Here is a 19,016-nt window from a genome sequence, read left to right as displayed (position 1 = left end):
GATAAAGACGGCATCGAAGGAGGAGCTGAACAAGATAAAAAAAAATGATTTTTTGAAGTGCTTCGAAGATTGGAAAAACCGTTGGCACAAGTGTATAATATCTCATGGGGATTACTTTGAAGGGGACAAAATAGATATTCATGAATAAATAAATAATTTTTGAAAAAACACAAAATTCGCGATACTTTTTGAACACACCTCGTATAATTAATTTGACTCGACTATACATGAGTATTTTAACTTGAACCATCGCATAATGATTTAAACTCGAAACAGTATGGATACTCCTTCATCAACAACAATCAATCTGATGAATCAGAATATTCGAAATAGTTTTTTGCGGACGTATTACCCGCGTCTTTTTTAAGATATGCACACAAAAGTTTACACTTTTTATTTTCAAAACTTAATATTTCAATATGCTTTTTTTTATCCTTTACTTTGTTATTTGCAATAATTTTCTTCTGTAGCAATTCTTTCTTTTTTAGCTCAATTTGTTTTTCTTTTAATTGTAGTATTTCTTTTTTTTTTTTTAATCATGTCCTTGTACTGTTTGTTTTTTAACTTTATCTTGCAGATGCTGCTGCCACTGCTTTCCGAGGTCAATTTTACTTTTTCGAGATTAGAACCAGTTCCCTGTTTTAAGCTTTTTCATCTTGTAGATAAATAGATAGATAAATATTTATTGTTTTTTTGGGGGTTACAATTTTTTAAAAACGTAATAAAAACCAAATACTTAACCTATTTTTAATTGTTACTTTATACCTTTTTTTTATATACCAGGAGTGTAAGTTGAAGTTTGCCGGTTTTTTCATAAAAAAAACACATAATTTTCAAGAAAATCTCAAAATATTTTTATTCAAAGTATTGACCATTTGATTCTACACATTTCGTCCATCTTTCAGGCAAATTATGGATACCATTCCAAAAAAACTTTTTCTCTTTCGAGGAAAACCATTCGACGAGCCATTTTTCAACTTCTTCAAAATTGACGAAGTGCTGCTCTGCAAGTGAGTGCCCCATCGATGCGAAAAGGTGGAAGTCGGACGGGGCGAGGTCTGGAGAGTACGGCGGGTGCGATAATATTTCCCAATTAAGTGCTTTTAATGTGTCCTTCACGGATCTAGCGGTATGAGACGGTGCGTTGTCATGTTGCAAAATAACTTTGCCATGTCTTCGGGCCCATTCCGGTCGTTTAACGATCAACGCATGATTCAAATTGATCATTTGTTATCGGTAGCGATCCGTATTTACCGTTTCACCAGGTTTTAATAGTTCGTGGTACACCACACCATCCTGGTCCCAGCAAACACAGAGCATTGTCTTACAGCCAAAGCGATTGGGCTTTACAGTGGATGGGGCGGCTTCACCAGGTGAAAGCCATGATTTTTTTCGCTTCGGGTTCTCAAAAAAAATCCACTTCTCGTCACCCGTGACAATCCGATGCAAAAAAGACTTCCTTTCGAACCGTTGAAGCAGCATTTCAAAAATGGTTTTTTGATGTTCCATTTGCCTGTCGTTCAATGCGTGTGGCACCCATTTTCCATACTTCTGGATTTTTCCCATGGCTTTTAAACGTTGGCAAATTGCTACTCGGGACACATTAAGTTTTTCTGCCAATATTTGTTGTGATTGGGTTGGGTCTTCATCCAACAACACCTGCAAATCCTCGTCTTCAAACCTTTTCGCTGCACCAGGATGTTCATTGTCTTTCAAATCGAAATCTCCACTTTTAAATTGACGAAACCATGTCTCACATGTTCTAATCACTGGAGCATGTTCACCATAAGTTTCTACTAGCAAACGATGTGCTTCAGCTGCTTTTTTCTTTTGATGAAATAAGAAAAGCAACGAATGCCGCAAATGCTCTTTATTTGGGACGCAGCGACCGGAGGAGGGGAACCGACAATGAGGTCGTCGAGATGTTCCCGATGACGGACCCTGATGGGGGAGGTGTCCGAGTGACGTTTAATGTAAACAATGCCTCCGCGGATCCAAGCAAGGTGTAATCTGCCCTCGCGAACAGCGCGCCTTGCCTCGCCAAGGATGGCGTAGACGCTGGTAGCCGCTCGTTGAAATCGATCCTGAAGCCGGAAAGATCCGCAGACACTTTTGCACCCTCGAGGACACCCCTAGCCCTCTTCGCGTTGATCCAACGTTCGCGAGCGTCGTTTGAAGAGAGTCGGACAATGATTGGCCTGGGACGATCACCCTTCGATGGAATCCGCACGCAGGATACCATCTCAGCCGTAGGAATCCCGATCCTCAGTGTGGAAGCAATACTGGCGACAACGGCACGAGCGTCCTCCGAGGAAAGCTCCCTCACGCCGAACATGATGAGTTCAGAGCTGAGCCAAGCATGCTCGAACGCCCCAAGGCGCTCCTCGAGATCACCCGCAGCAACGCCAAGGCTGCCGGAAGGGTACGCTTCCAAGGCGCGCACGCGGACATCGACTCCTTCTCGTCAAACTGTCGCACGGTCGAAATCAGCTTCTCGGTCTTGGTCTCAATGGCGCCCAGAGATCGCTGAACGCTGCGCTCCAAGGAGGTGAGTTGCTCCTTCATAGCGGGAAGATTTTGCAATTGTTTCCTTAGCGCGGGGAGGTCCAACAGCCTGCACTCGATGCCCTTGACCTTGATTAGCACCGCAGCGATGAGGTCCCTGAGAGAGTCCGGCTGAGTCGCAGGAGTAACCGACACCGGGCCACGAGCGTTAGACATGCTCCCGAGGAAACCCTGAGCTCGGCAGGTAGGACAAGAAGTTGCGGAAGAATTGAGGGACTCCGAAGCAGGAGCGAGCTGACTACTAGCACACTTCTCGTGGAAGATGTGCTTTGGATTGCGATTGCAGCACACGGTGTCAGTCGCCGAGATAAAACGTTTGCATATCGTGCAGGACAGAGTCACGGTCGAGAAGGAGGACTACAACAGCAAGCGGCTAGAGAGAGGAGGGCAGCCGGCCAGGCGCCAAGCCGCCCAATTGCACCGATGTTACCCGGTGCTCGAGGACACGAGAGAGGGAGAGAGAGAGATCCACCAATTAGCCTCGACCGCACTCCACCCCGATTCGCCGGATCTCACAGATGAAAGAGCGGCACGCTTGAGTCAGCCAGACTCCAGGCCAAACGGCAGCGGCTCCCAAACCAGTGGTCAAAAGAAAGGGAAATTCCCCAGATTTCGGAGGGTATCCCAGAAGCGGTATCGAGTGTCCCCACTATATTGGCTATGTTCCCCGGTCACCGGTTTTCATGCAAACCACTTCTGATCACTGTGTGAGTTCGTGAACGCTATGCCGGACCGATCGCGTGTTCGCATTTAAAGAAAATTGCTCTAGATCCGGCGAATCCTGACCGATTTTTGTCATTCAAACGCCGAATTCGAGAGAAAAGCACGGCACGCACCACACAATATTTTTACTCCTAGGGCGAGGAAAAGTCAAAAAATAACACCATGCGTTTCTATATGGTATACACGCACGTGAAATGTTTAAACGCCGATTTTGAAGCGAAAATCACACCACTCGGACAAAAACCGCACACAGGTGTGTAGCGCGCAAAAAAGCGATTTCGATGAGCACATGCAACAAAGATCGTAAAGTTTACCACTTAAAGTGTTCACGAAAGACGGAGCGATCATAAGTACGTCAGCAATCATAAGCACGGAGAAAGAGAGAGAGAGCGCTGTTTGCTACGCGAAAAGAGAGAGAGAGAGAGAAAGAACGCTGTTTGCTACGCGAAAAGGGCGCTTGGTTTGAGGGAAAACGTTTAGGGTAGGGAAATGCGTGGTAGTCCTTTGCAAAGATCTAACGGAACTCCTGGGGAGGAACGTCGTCGTCGACCTGGTCGTAATACTATTCTGAAATCAAACTAAAAGTTACGAATTGGAATATGAGACAGGTAATGAACGAAGGAAGAGATGGTCGAGAACGCCCGGTATCAGGTAGCCGAAAACGCCCAACTAAGGGGACGGAATCCGATAGCGCACGGTGCAATAGTTTACCAACCAATCATCTTGACTTATCTAACCTAACCAACGCAAAAACTCTAGGCATCGGCCGCTGTAAGTGGTGGTGTGCTATTAGTCCCGTGTGCTATCGAAATCCCCCCAAACAAGGAGCTCCGAGTACTAGCGGAGTGTCGGCAACGATTAAGTGGAGCTGTCTGGATGCTCCGATGTGTCTCCGTATTTATACCCTTGGTCTGCCCACGCTCTCGGGCGCACGTGATTTTTCCACTTTTCAACGCACACCTCACGTGCACGCGTGAAATTACTCGTACGGGCGCGAGAGTGAGGGAGACGGAGAACTATCGATGTCACGTGACTGGGCGTGCGAGTGAGGGAGACAAAAATTTGTACCTGAGGCTATTGTTACAAGGATAATCGTTAGAACTCTTCGAGGGGCTACCAGAACTCCGAACAAATTGTCGAAATTCGCGAAATAATTTTCGGCCAACGTGGACTTAGAAAATTTCAAATCTTCAATATTCAAAGCACCAGGACTTTTTCGTTTTCGACTTTGCGCTTTGATTCTTAAGGATAATCGTTAGATTTTTTTTGGGGGGGGGGGCTACCAGAACTCCGAACAAATTACCGAAATGCGCAAAAAATTTTTGACCGATAGGACTTGGAAAATTTCCATTTTTTAATATTTAATGCGCCAGAATTTATACTTTTCATAGGTATATATTTATTATGTTTTTTTTACATAAAGTATTACATGCGGATATATTTCTTTATTTGTGTCGGTAATGTACCGTTTTTTCTTCAAATCGTCATATTTAAACCAATTTAGTCCTGTATATGTGAAGACAACGTAGTGTCCATTGTCAAAGCCTCTGCGTACTTAATATATGATACGATTCCTGCCAAACAGTATTTATCACCATTTACTATAATAATCTTCGTTACGTCGTCTAATAGATAAGTGCGTCGTGAGATATTTTGTGACTTTATATAATTATGATCGCTTAAGACACATGTATCAATAATTAAATGTGAGTCGTAAGTTATCGTACGATTTACTAGACTTTTGCAAATATTGCACATTGTAACTTTTTGACCAATGACATCATCGTCAATAGCTTGTTGCATATTATTTAAGCCGTTCTTTAATATTTCATCCACATTTATGTGGCATGTCGATGATGTTCTATAATTTTGAGTACAGGTGACACAATCATAAAATGTAGTTTAACTAGGTACATTTTCAAATAAATGTTCTGCAAGATGTGCAGCATTACAGTTGGCGTTTATAGAAGAAATAGCACGAGTAGATAATTTTTTAGAAACCATTGGTAAGTATAGAATCATTGCCTGAGTACTATAATTATTTGCAGTAATTTTGCCACATGTTAATAGGTCTATTATAAATTTTATGAAAACATTACTATTTATTAATGTAGTCATATTGGTTTTGTATACACTGTGCATTCCCATGGCACTTGCGACGATTTGGAACATGAAGTCAAATGCACACGTTTCTTGCACAACAATATGCTGTTTATTAATTATTGTTGCGTTGTATAAGTTGTCATTTTTTAAAAGTGGGATGTCTGTAGCTGTATCTGTTTCTATAAAATTCGAATCGGTACACCGAGTCAGATAATTTGGTTTTAATTGTTTTGAAATACAATTGCTTGCAGAGGTTTCTGCTTTTATTTTACATCGCCAATTTTCAATTTCATTCAGAAAAGCAGTCTTTTCATTTTCTGCACTCTCTTCCATTTCATCCATATCTATTTTGTTCAACTTAACGTTTTCATCATTTTTATTTTTTACTGGACTTGAAATATTTTTATTTCCAATTATCTTTTCAGATTTACTGAATCACGAGGTACACACACGCGGCGTACGCCGTAAACGACGCGTCTGAAAACCCGTGCAGTGTAACAGAACTCTTAGCCAGCTCATATCCAGCGCAGTCATATCCAGCGCAGTATGACAATCTCTTCTAGACGCGGAATTTGTGAGAGAAATGCCGACCATTTTCCAGCCAGCGCGTCCGACGGGAGATCGTCCCAGTCGAAATTGTGCTTCCAATACTCTTGGAGCAACATTTTTGGTACAATAAGAACGGGCGTAAGGAAGCCGATCAGATCAAAGAAGCGTGCAACCACCGAAAGTATAGAACGCTTAGTCGCGCTCGTAACAAAAGAAGAGTGCGTAATTACTCGGAAGTGGTCTTCCTTAGGACACCAGCGGAGGCCGAGCACTTTCAGCTCGCCGTCGTCCTGGAACAATCGATCGCTTGCTAACCCGTGATCCGGATCGGTATCACGTAAAAGTCGAAGGTCATTGCTTGCCCACTTACGCAAATCAAGGTGGGCTGTTGCGAGGCAGTCGCGAACTTGATTACGCCTTTCGAAAGCAGAGTCGAAAGAGTCTCCGCCTGACATAACGTCGTCTACGTAGATCTCGTTATTTAGAACGGATAGCGCTAACGGAAACCGGTCTCTTTCATCCGTTGCAAGCTGGCAAACCACGCGTTGTGCCAGAAACGGCGCGGAAGCGGTACCGAACGTTACGGTCGTCAGCTCGAACGTCTTAATTTTCTCCGTCGGATCGCGACGCCAAAGAATCAGCTGATATCGTCTATTAGCGGGGTGGACGAGAATCTGCCGATACATTTGCGCAATGTCGGCACAGAACACGACGCGATACAACACGACGCGATACAAGCGCCACCGCAGCACTATCGATACGATATTTGCTTGGAGCTTAGGACCGATCATATGATGATCGTTGATGGAAAATCCGTTGGACGAGGAGGCTGAGGCATTAAAAACGACCCTCAATTTCGTCGTCGCACTGTCTCTCTTCAGGACTGCATGGTGTGACATGTGGTGCGAAGGAGGTTCATACTTGTCGGAATCGCGTGCATATGTCCACGCGCCTCATATTCAGCTAAACACGAGCGATACGAGTCGCGAAGGTTGGAATCACGCTCAAATCTACGTTCCTGAGGATAATTCCGCGATGTGTCGCGTGTCTCTAATATTAATTGGAGGATCAGATTTAAATGGTATGCGGACCATGTAACGGCCGGAATCGAGCCGGCTGTGTGTACGAGCAAAGTGCTCTTTGCAGCGCTGCTCCTCGGCGGACAGAGCAGAGGAGCAGAGCAGAGGAGGTCGGGACACTGTCGAGTTCCCAGAATCGTTTTATTGCAAGATTAACTTCATCAAGCGCGAAAGCATGATGAACGTGGATCCGCGATTGGGGTTCCGCTTCGGCGTGCATTTGTCCTGTGAGAATCCAATCTCAGAAAATAAACTCCTGCGCGATTAGAGTTCGAGCAGTATCTCTGCCCACATTATCCAGCATAACCTTTGGATATAGATCCATCCGATGAGGAGCTCGATCGGAGTGGAGGAAGTTGGATCTGGATCCGCGAATTAAAGATCCTACAAGGCGTAACGAGTCGTGTCCCACTCCACCCGCACAGGTGTATACACAGTGATTTGCGGCAAAAGATAGGCCTTAGCAGAAATAGTCACCGAATTGCAATGAGACGGGCTGACTCCAAACGATACCGCCGAGTGCAGAGTGCCGGTTCTCCGTCCACCGATTCCGATAACGGAAGCCCGGACCGATTGTCGTCGAAGTCTCAGCGCTTGTGCCACGGATTCGATCATAAACGTCGCGTCGGAATACGGGTCAATGAAAGCGCAAACCCGAACGCGACGGAAATGCATGGTGTGTACCGTTACCCATGCCGTAGCCAAGAGGGCCGACGTATTATGTCCATGAAGCGAGCCCGTGTGCGAAGCCACCGTTGGAACCTTGCTTGTACCCGTGGTTGCGGTCGGCGTCGAGACGTCCTCCGCCGACGAGGTCTCGAAGTGCAATAATGAGTGATGCTTTCGTTTACAAGAGCTACACGTGAATTTACTATTACACTTCGATACAACATGACTCTTCACGAAGCAATTAGTACATCAACTATTTTGCTTGACAAACTTGAACCGCTCGGAAACAGTCATTCCTTTAAATTTATCGCATTACGTAAGCCGATGCTGCTGGTTGCATGCCACGCACGAATTCGGGGCGCTAGCATAGAGCGCTCGTACTTGTTTTGAATGAGTCGATTTCGCGGCTTTATTTGGCGCGGACGACGAAATAGTTCTGGACTTCGAATCCGTTGCACTGGGCGCAAGTTGTAATTCGCAGGCACTAAGTCCACGAATCCGCGTGTCGAGAAAAGTTAAGAAGGTGTTTAATTCGGGATAAGTCGTCGTCGTTGCGAGCTGCGTTTCCCAGCAATTCAGGGAACCGTTATCGAGCTTCGTCGCTGCATACTACACGAGAATGTCATTCCACTCCTCAACCTGTCGACCGAGTGATTTCAAGGCGTTAGTCGCGCTTGAAAATTGTGAACGCAATGTTCGCAATCCGGGAAGGACGTCTTTCGTTACCGCCGGAATCGAAAAAGTTTGAAAAAATGCGCATTAATAACCGCGCGATTGTTATCGTACTGAGTGAGAAGAAGGTCCCACGCGACCTTGAAATTTGCATTGTTTATTCGAATATGAGAGATGAGTTTCGCAGCCTCATCCCGGACGCAACTCAGCAAGTAATGAAGGCATTGTGTATCGGACAAATGCGTCGGGGTAATAATCAGCGAGGTGAACAAATCTTGAAATGAAACCCACTTGGTTGCCTCGCCAGAAAATGTCGGCAACTGAATGGGCGGTAGCTCTATTTGGAACGGACTTACGCCGAAACTCGAAGCGAACGCTACTGTCGTGTTCATGGTAGAAGCCGAGGCAGCGTCCAATTCCTCCTGGAAGAAGTCGTAGCTGACAAGATACTGCTCTTCGCAGAGGTCAAAGAGGTTTTCAGTGAAGTACTGCATGGATTTGCGTTCCTCCGGAGATGCTCCTCTTTCGAGGCGAGCGGCTGAGTCCTGAGTTCGTTCCCAGTAGGAGTCGAGAAGCTGGATGCGTCCTCGTATGATCGCAAGGGTCTGTTTTCCTCGTCCCAGTTTGCCATAATTGATCGTGAAGTTAGCGATCAGGCGAGCATTCCAATCGAATATTTCGAACTCGCTCCATGTCACTCGGGCCGTTCTTAGACATGTTAACTGGAGCACACGAACTTGATCACGATTACGGTCGAAAAGCGCGGGAAACCCGAGTAAGTCGCACTGATTTCCGCACTCGATGCGCCAAGGATCGCACGTAAGCGCGTGACACAAAATTCATTGTCCGAATATGCTAGTGTGCGAATAAATGTTGCGCAGAGATAACTTTTCCTACGCAGGTGAGAGCGCCGTGCGCAATTACTGAATCGCTCTGTTTTCATTAATGCTTCGTCAATAGTCCGAGAAGCTGTCTGAAAAAAAGGCGCGAAAATTAAAGTTACAGCACAGTGGCACATGAAGGCGCATTAACGAAATGATTGTCCTCATAACAAATTCGTGTTCGACTCGACCGAGGATATCCTGACCGGCTCACGTCACAGTTCGACAGCAGAATGAGGTCAGGATTGACGAAGGCATTCAAGGAAGTCGTGCTGGAAAGCAGGCATAAAGTCCGTGCGCAAAAAATGCGTAACGATCGTCGAGCGAGGAAAGTCTCCAATGTGTGAAGACGGCGGAGGGCACGAGTTCCAAGCCACGGCACTGCGCGCAAAGAATGTTCACAAGGCAAGAGCGATTCTCGCCCGGAAAAATGCGCTTCCTCTAGCTTCGCGAACGGAGCACTCCTCGAGGCTGCATTTCGTCCATCCGGCTCGAAGAACCAATGTTTGCGAATTGCGAACTGTGTAATTAACGGATTGCTGGCTCGCCACTTGCGGGCGTGGAGGGGAGAAGATTTGAGGAGCGCGGAAGAATAACTGATCTGAGCACTGAAGCACTGTACTAAATAAGAGCTATAGTTTTTTATTACCACAGGTACTGTACAATGCGTCCCGCGGACGCTGTATGATAACGCACGCGTTCGGAGCGGATCGCACGACGATTTGTAGTCAAAATTATCGGTTTTAGAAAAGCGTGTTATCGTATCGGCTGCCTTCGGTACGCGGTGTTTGCTCGCAAATAATACGATTCCGACTCGCGAATAATATATGATTCCAAGCGAAGTACGCGGACACTTGCCGTGTTCGGCAAGTGCCTTAACAGAAAACGGTTGCAAGAAATATTTACAGACGAAAATTAAATTCTTTATCTTTACAACTTGAAAAACAGTAAGATTGTATTATGAGAAATTTAAGATAAAATCAAGACCGAATCTTTCTCATCAGTTATCAACTGATAATTAATCCAAGAATTGTGTTCTTATATAATTAATAAATAAGAATAGATAGTTATTAGTTTTAATCAGCAGATAACACTGTATGGTACTATAATATACTTAGTATTATTAAAAGACTATTTATGTATTTGTTGATTTTATTAATATAAATTGAGAGATGATGATAGAGATAGTTGCAGTGTTTACTATCAATGTTAATCAAATCTAAATTATTGCATTCAAAATAATCATTATCAAATTAATGAAAGCTACTTATTGACTAGCTGAACAACTCTGATTGAAAATTTATCAGATTTTTTTTTAACAGAAATGTGTTTCTGACAGTATGAGAATATATTACTATTCTTATAATTTCTTCTCTGTTTTATTTTTTTCTACGAGAAATTTAGAATTTTCTAAATCTTATCCAACATGTATTTATAATGCAGTAGTAGAATTTGTATTTAAATATCTTGTTATTCGGCGCATTCACAATAACATTATCTAATACAATGTTATCTTTTGCAATTGAAAATTGTATTGATCAGATCAATTAGAAATTAAAAAAAAAAGAAACTTTTTGTATATTTAAAATTTATACAGTAGGTTTCGAGGCAAGCGGTGCTGATGCTGGTTCGCCACTCATGACGCTTTCTCGACTCTCTTGTTTTACTGCTATGTACATGACGACATGAGGTGCAAAGCGCGTCGTCCTAATATCGAAAATTCTCTTCGTTTATTTTCCTCATACGATGGATCCATGAACATGAGGTGCAAAGCGCGTCGTCCTAATATTGAAAATTCTTTTCGTTTATTTTTCTCATATGATGAATTCATGAATATGAGATGCAAAGCGCGTCGTCCTAATATTGAAAATTTACTGTGTTTATTTTTCTCATACGATGGATCCATGAACATGAGGTGCAAAGCATGTTGTCCTAATATTGAAAATTCTCTTCGTTAATTTTCTTCATACAATGAATCCATGAACATGAGGTGCAGCGCACGTGGTCCTAGTATTGAATATTTATTCCATAAGATAATGTCTGAAAATCTGTCAGATACGGCTATTGCAGTTTCATATTTTTTACTGTCGATGTAGATATTTTTGCAAGATATTGACAGAATAAAGGAGTTTGGATGGATTTGAACTCGGGATCCCTCATTCCGACTCTCACTGCCAGATTAAGGCCTGCCAGATTAAGGCTCTACTGGCATCTTGATGTATTATTCTTGTATATCAACAGACCTACTTAGGCATTATTATTCCGAGTTATATTTGAGTATCTTACAAACATAATGTTATTATTTTGATTACCACAAATTATAAATGTTTACATGGATATATCTTTGTATTAGTAATCTTATTCCAACTTAAGTGGTATTTACCTTTTCAAAGAAAAGATAAAAAAAGGTGCTTATGTGTGTGTGCGCGCACCTAAAACTCTTTATTTTTTCAACCCAATAATATGTATTAATTAATATTTTTTACAAAATCTCTTATTCAAACCTAAGTGGTATTTACTTAAAATATCTTATAATTGTGTAATCTAATAAACATAATATATGTTTATTGAAAAAAATGCGTGAAATTTTTTGAAGTGCGCCTATTATGAAGAGAATATACTTTTTCTACAAAATCCATGTAGTATTTGTATTTTTTGGAAAAATATTCCTATTCTAACCCAACTGGTAGTATCTTTAATTTTTATACAAAACCTACGTGGTACTATCTCTTCTCTGTATTGTCATTGAAAAATCTTCCTATTGCAAAAATTCAAGTGATAGCATCTTCAATTCTCATTGAAAAATTTTATTTTTAGAAATAATAACTTTGTAATATGGTGTAGAAATATAAACGTGTAAATATATTTTTTCTAAATATAACTCAATTACAGAATAACTCAATAAACAAGCGGTGTGTCAGGTGACATTAAACAAAAATGTACTAACTCGCGGAAATTGTACGTGAAATTAAACTTAAATGAATAGACTCGCATAAGATATAAGTATCGTATGAATTTGCGTGAACGGTTAACTGATGATCGAACCAAAAATGAATGATGTAAATTACTACGCGACCTAATTATCTAACCCTGAAAGGAACGGACTTGTATAGAAGATGTAAATAAATGATTTAACTAATAACCTAATAAAAAATGAACGGACTCGGATAAACAACTCAGAGACCAAGCGGACGGGCTCGTATAATATATTACACGATTCAAATACGTAAACGGAGTTGCCGTGAAGCGGTGAATTCAAAAACGGTTAAAAGGGCTGTGATTGGCCTGTGCGACGTCCGGTCACGACCGCAGACGACGTGTGACGCGTAGGACGGTTCCGCGATACGCGAAGGCGGTCAACGTGGAGATTCAAATGATCTCACTCCGTGAGGTGTGGACACTCTGTGGAGTTCACTTTACGGAAAAGCCGGACACAAGGGAACGGCGTCAAGTATCCCTGACGATGGTGTAGGCCCCGAGAATTTCCGGGAACAGAAATACTGGACGAACGGATCCTATTTGCCGAGAATATACGGCCGCGGGAACGACGAAAATTCCTGTTGTAGAGAATGGATCGGATTAGCCGAGGATTCTCAGCCGCTAGGAACGACGAGTATGCCCGTCGCACGGTAGTTGGAACGAGAATACCCGTTTCCGAGGTACCCAAGTTAGAAAGCGTCGAGTGCCCGGCGCTGGAGAGGAGTAGGTGCGAGATCGGTGGCTTGGAGTGATTTGCCTTTGACTTCCCACTGCCGGCTTATATATCGATCCGCGTGGTTGGACGCACCAACCAACGCGCGCGGCCGGGCCGGCCGGAGTGGAAACGCTTGCCGAACGTGGCGCGTGGTGTGATCGCCGCAAGGTTAGTCGAACGCGCGCACGTGCTCGATCTTACGCGTGGTGTCAGGTGGTCGAACCGGAGTGGCGTTACGGTGGAGAGGCGTGTTGTTACGCCAACCCTCCGTTCTCAAATGGCAAACTTTGGCCACTACGCGGGGAATTTCCGCACGTAGTGGCAACGTCCGTCTCGGTCAAAGCGGAGAGTGTAAGGGTGATTTTACATGGACAGAAAGGGTAGCACTCCCGGCACTAAACCGGGCCCGGCCTGCAGCAAGGGCAAGAAGCCCGAAAACTGCAGTGCCGGGACGACAAGTACCGGTCCAGGAGCTGAACCCGGACCGTCCGGGTTGGCGAAAAAGAAAGGTGGCTCCCTGCCGTCCTCTCCATCCCTCGTCCCGGCGTCCTTTGAAATGGACGTTGACTCCGTGGAGTCGGTGGGGCGGGGAACCAAGAGGGCGCACAGGAAGACGGCCCCCCCCCATACTACATCTCGTCGTCGACCGAGTCAGACGAAGGTCCGACGAAGAGGGGTCGCGGAAGACCCGCCAAAGACCCCTCCCACGAGGGGCAATTTACGGCCCAGGCCTTGGCCCAGAAGGCAGAAGCCGATAAGGCTAGGAAGCTGAAAAAAACCACAGGGCGATTATTAATCCCGAGGTCAAACCTTCTTCCGAACGCGCCACGAGGGCAAATAATGAGGCCCTCGAGCGCGCTGAAGAACTCGAGGCGCAGCCCATGGCCGCTGTTGCAGCGGTCATGACAAACAGCTTGGGAGTATTAGCCAAATCGGTGGAACGGTCACTAAATATACAGGGCCCCATAAAAAGAGACCTGTGGGTGGCCTATACCGACTTGACTGCCGGTTTGACAGCCCTGATGTCCAGACAGGGCGAGGATGAGGAAGCAAGACTGCGCCGCGAGGACAGCGCGGCCTTAGCCAAAGCTAGGGCCAGATGGGAGGCCGAAAAGCGTAAGCTGGAGGCCGAACTGGGCCAACTACGCGTTCGTGTCGCGCTCCTGGAACAGAGCTCCTCCAGACAGGCCGACAGAGAGGGACTGACCGACGTGGAGATCCAAACTGATTTGGACCTCGACGAGGAGGTAATGGGGGCTCTGGTTGGGAACCCCACTCACCAACCAAATCCATCAGAGGACGCCGGCATGGAGGGGACCCATACCGTAGAGCCTCCCACAACCGGCGCTAAGACCATCCGGCGAGAAAAGCCGGTGGTCATATCAGCGGAGACACTCAAGGAGCCCTACTTCCGTCCGCCACTAAAGGGATTGAGAAAGCAGCTCAATCCCCTATCCAACGCGGCGGACGTGAGGGTGGCTCCCGCCCCTCACTCCTCTTCCTTCCCACCCTTCCCTCCGCCCACACGTTCATCAGAGAGGGCGGGACGAACTGGGGAGAAAGAGAAAAGAAGGGGAAAGGCGATTACGGAGGACGGCCTCAGGGAAGCCCTTAACAGGGTACTTCCGGCCGTCCTCCGTGAGATGGGGCTTCTCCCTGACAGAGTGGCTATGGGAAGGCCCGGGACTGTCCCAGCTGGAGGCAGAGCAGTTCCCCCTCAGACGGAGACCGCCACTAAAAGAAGAACGGCGGGCGGCACAACCGCCACAGCGGCCCGGCCCGGCCCGCACCAGGTAAAGAGACCACCTCCCCATCCATACTGGAGTTATGGACGCAGGTGGTCTCTAAGAAGACAAAAAGGAGGGCCGCCAAAGCCGCTGATCAGGCGGCAAATAGGCCGATAAGGGTCCTCCCGATCCCACCCCCAACAACCTTCCTCTTCTAAGAAGAAGAAGAAAAGGGGGGACGCGGAGGGGGCCAGGGGGGACCCGGGGGGCAAACCCCGGGTGGTGTCAGCTCCCCGGGTCCGGCCAAGGTAACCAAAATTAAGCCGCCGACCACGGCGGCCGTAACGGTCACCTGTGCCGACCCGGGAGCATACGCGCAGGTCCTCAAGACCGCGAGGGAGAAGGTTGATCTCTCCTCCCTCGGAATTGAGGACCTGCGCCCCCGCAGAGCGGTCACGGGTGCCCTGATACTCGAAGTCAGGGACGTCGACAACGGCAATAAAGCAAACGCCCTGGCCGAGGGTATTAGGGCGGCCCTAAACCACCGGGACAACGTTAAGGTGGCTCGACCGTGTAAAACGGTCGAGCTACGCCTGACTGGCCTGGACGACTCGGTCACCTCCAACGAGGTGGCCGAGGCCCTGAGGGCCATCGGAGCCTGCTCTCCTCACGATATTAAAGTGGGAGAGATCCGTATGGCTCCCAACGGGCTGGGCACCTGTTGGGTGCGCTGCCCTGCGAAGGCGGGCAAGGCAGTCTTGGCCGCCCCCGAGTTAGGGTGGGCTGGTCGAGCTGCCGAGTGGCACTGCTCCCTTCGCGGGGATTGCAGTGCCATAGGTGCCTGGCCACGGGCCACGTCCAGGCCAAATGCAGCAGCCGGATCGATAGATCCGGCTGCTGCTACAGATGCGGAGGCATTGGCCATTTGGCCAATGCCTGTAAGGAAAAGGCGGGCTGCCCGGTCTGCAAAGATGCAGGCAAGCCCGCCGACCATAGGATCGGCGCAAAGGGGTGCCTGGCTAATAAGCCCCAACAAGCACCCCCGAGCGCCGGGGGCCGCCGTGAGGCGGGGTCGACAGCAACCCCGTCCCAGGCTGCGGCTCCCCTCGAGGTAGAGGCCCCTCTCCCGCAAAGGGACAGGAGAATAAGAGAAGAGGACGCAGCGACCAACTGCGTCGAGATGAAGGAGGCGGAGGAGCCTCGGGAGCAAGCCAACGATGCCCCTTAGGCTCCTCCAGGCCAACCTCAATCACGCAAGGACTGCGCAAGATATGCTTGCGCAGTGCCTGGCGGAGGGGGGGTGGCGGGCTGGCCATCGTCGCCGATCCTTACAGGATACCCGAGGGCAACCCCAACTGGGTTGGAGATTCCTCGGGGAAGGTGGCGATGGTCAGCCATCATGTGCCGGGCGCTCCGCCGATGATTCCTCTATCGGCTGGCGAGGGCTTCGTCATGGTCGAGTACGGACCCATCGATGTCCTGGGATGTTATCTCCCCCCTAGCTTAACCAGGGGGGAGTACGAGGCGGCCTTAGATGGCATGGAGAGCGACATACTCAGTCGCTCTCCAAGGCCTGTCGTCGTGGGGGGAGACCCCAATGCCCACGCTGTGGCTTGGGGCTCCCCCCGCACAGACGTGAGGGGCCGCCTCGCCCTAGAGTTTGCGGCGGGGCTCGGCCTGGTCCTTTTGAACCGGGGCCGAGTCAGCACCTACGTGGGGCCGGGGGAGAATCTATTGTCGACGTGACATGGGCCTCCCCCGGGGCCCTAAACAGGGTCCAGGGATGGACAGTGGAGACCGGCTCCCTCGGAGAAACATCTGATCATAGACTTATCTCCATGGAGCTGGTCTCCCCCCCCCACGGAGGTGCGAGAGCAACGCCGCCGCACCCGGGACAGAAATCGATGGGTCCTGAAGAAACTCGACCCAGAAGCCCTTGAGGTCAGCCTCCTCGCCTCCACTTGGCCGGAGGGAGGAGCTGACCTCGGAGCCGAGGAGGAGGCGGAACGCCTCTGCGCGAAGATGTCGCGCGCTTGCGACGCCTCCATGCCCCGCAGCAGACCAATAGCGCATCGTGCCGCCTACTGGTGGTCCGCGGAGCTCGCCGAACTTAGGCGAGCTACCGTGGCCGCCAGGCGGGCATACACGCGCGCCAAGCGGCGGGGCATGGAGAATGAGCTGAACAATGCCGAGGCGGTCCTCAGGGAAGCCAGGAAGGCCCTGAGGACCGCCATCGCGCGGGCGAAGGCTGCGGCCTGGGAGGAACTCCTCTCCGAGCTGGATCGCGACCCATGGGGGAGACCTTACAAAATTGTGAGGAAAAGGCTCCGCCCGTGGGCGCCTCCAGTCTCGGAGACGTTGGACCACCAGTTCCTCGGAACGGTGGTGAACACCCTATTCCCCACCAGGGGGAGGGACATACTGGAAAAGACCGGCCCTCCCCCGGGATGGACCAAGGAACTGGAGGTGTCCAGACACGAGATGGTCGCGGCCTTCGCCCGAATAAATGGTAGAAAGGCGAAGGCGTCCGGGCCGGACGGAATATACGCCAAGGTCTGGGCCCGGGCGTCTTTGATAATAGGGGAGGCACTTCGTGGCCTCTACACGAAGTGCCTCCGGGAAGGTACTTTCCCCAGGAGGTGGAAGAGGGCCCGGTTTGTCCTCCTTAAAAAGGAGGGCAAGCCAACGGAGAGTCCCTCCGCTTATAGGCCCCTATGTATGCTGGATGATGCGGGTAAGATTTTCGAGCGAATCATCGTCAACCGCATCATCCAGCATATGTCCCGGTATGGTCCCGAATTGTCCCCCGGACAATATGGATTCCAAGAGACGAGATCGATGCCATACGACAGGTCCGATCCCTCTCGGAGTCCATCACGGGGGACGGGAAGGTGGCGTTGGCGGTATCCCTAGATATCGCCAACGCCTTCAATAGTATACCGTGGGGCGAGATAGTGGCGGCGCTTAGCGAACACTTTCGCTTGCCGCCCTATCTCGTCGCCATTGTAAGGGACTATTTCCGGGACAGAATGCTGGAGTTCCGGGACAAAACCGGACTCCAGCAGCGGAGGGACATGTCGTGCGGCGTTCCGCAGGGGTCCGTGTTGGGCCCCCTGCTATGGAACGCCGCATACGACAAGGTGCTCCGAGTGTCCCTCCCCCCCGGCTGCCATGTAGTTGGCTATGCGGACGTCACGTTCGTGGTAGCCGGGGGAGACTCCTGGGGAAAAGCTGCCGCCATGGGCAGCTGGGCTGTGGCTTGCGTCGTCGGTTCCATCAAGAGCCTGGGCCTGCGGGTAGCCCCGGAGAAGACCGAGGCCATCTTCTTCCACGATGGCTTCTCTGGGGTGCCGCCCGAGGCCTTCGTCCGGGTGGACGACACCCGAATCCGAGTGGGGGCAACCCTCAAATACCTGGGGTTGCAACTGGACGGTCGCTGGGCTTTTGTCGAACATTTCGACAAATTGGCCCAGCGATTGGGCAGAATGACGGACGCCCTCCTAGGGTTGATGCCCAACCTCCGAGGTCCGGGAGTAGGTGCAAGGCGCGCATACGCCTACGCGGCCATGGCCGGGGCCCTGTATGGGGCTCCGGTCTGGTTTCGCGAGGCGTTGGCCAGCCGCCGCATAAGGGATGTGCTGCACGCCGTGCAGCGGCGGCTGGCGCGGAGAATCGTGCGCGCCTATCGCACCGCCCCTTGCGCGGCGACCTTAGTACTGGCGGGACTCTCCCCGGCGGAATTCACGGCCGACGCCCTGGCATGGTCATATGCCAGGGCGAAGGCCGTCCGCCTGCAGGGGGGAGTGGTTACCCCCAGGGTCGCCGCGCTACTGCGAGAAAGGGCTCGCCGGCGGGCCATGAGGTCTTGGCGGGAGAGTCTCGCCAATGACCCGCCGGCGGCGGGATCTCGGATCTTGGAGGCCGTCCTACCCCACTTGGACGAATGGGTGGGCCGCCCCTGGGGCGGCCTGTCCTACCGGACGACACAGGTGCTTACCGGGCATGGCTGCTTCGGTGAGTATCTGTGCAGGATAAGGAAGGAGCCGACGCCGCAGTGCCACCACTGCGAGGCCGACAGGGACTCCGCGCAGCACACGCTGGAACACTGTCCAGCGTGGGAGGAGCTGCGCGGAGTCCTTAGAAGAGAGGTTGGAGACGACCTCTCCCTGCGGGCCATCATTAGCCAGATGGTCTGCAGGGAGAGCACATGGGTCGCGGTATCCTCCTTCTGCGAGCAAGTTATGCGGCAAAAGGAGGAGGCCGAGACCATCAGAGAGAGGAGGCCGGGGAGACGCATGCCACCCGGCGACAACAACGACGACAGGGGCGGCGGGGACGGGGGCCGTGACCCACC

General features: G+C 49.4%; 1 protein-coding gene across 1 annotated transcript; it reads right to left on the bottom strand.

Moving 5' to 3' along the window:
- Window positions 1-5,921: 5,921 nt before the first annotated feature.
- LOC105202643 lies at window positions 5,922-6,839 on the bottom strand. The gene has a single exon (XM_011171226.2). It carries the CDS (start codon window positions 6,837-6,839, stop codon window positions 5,922-5,924), a length of 918 nt encoding a protein of 305 aa, XP_011169528.2.
- Window positions 6,840-19,016: the final 12,177 nt, after the last annotated feature.

This window comes from Solenopsis invicta, chromosome 3 (assembly GCF_016802725.1).
Source record: "Solenopsis invicta isolate M01_SB chromosome 3, UNIL_Sinv_3.0, whole genome shotgun sequence".
Lineage (NCBI taxonomy): Eukaryota > Metazoa > Arthropoda > Insecta > Hymenoptera > Formicidae > Solenopsis > Solenopsis invicta.
This window is presented reverse-complemented; position numbering and strand designations above follow the sequence as displayed.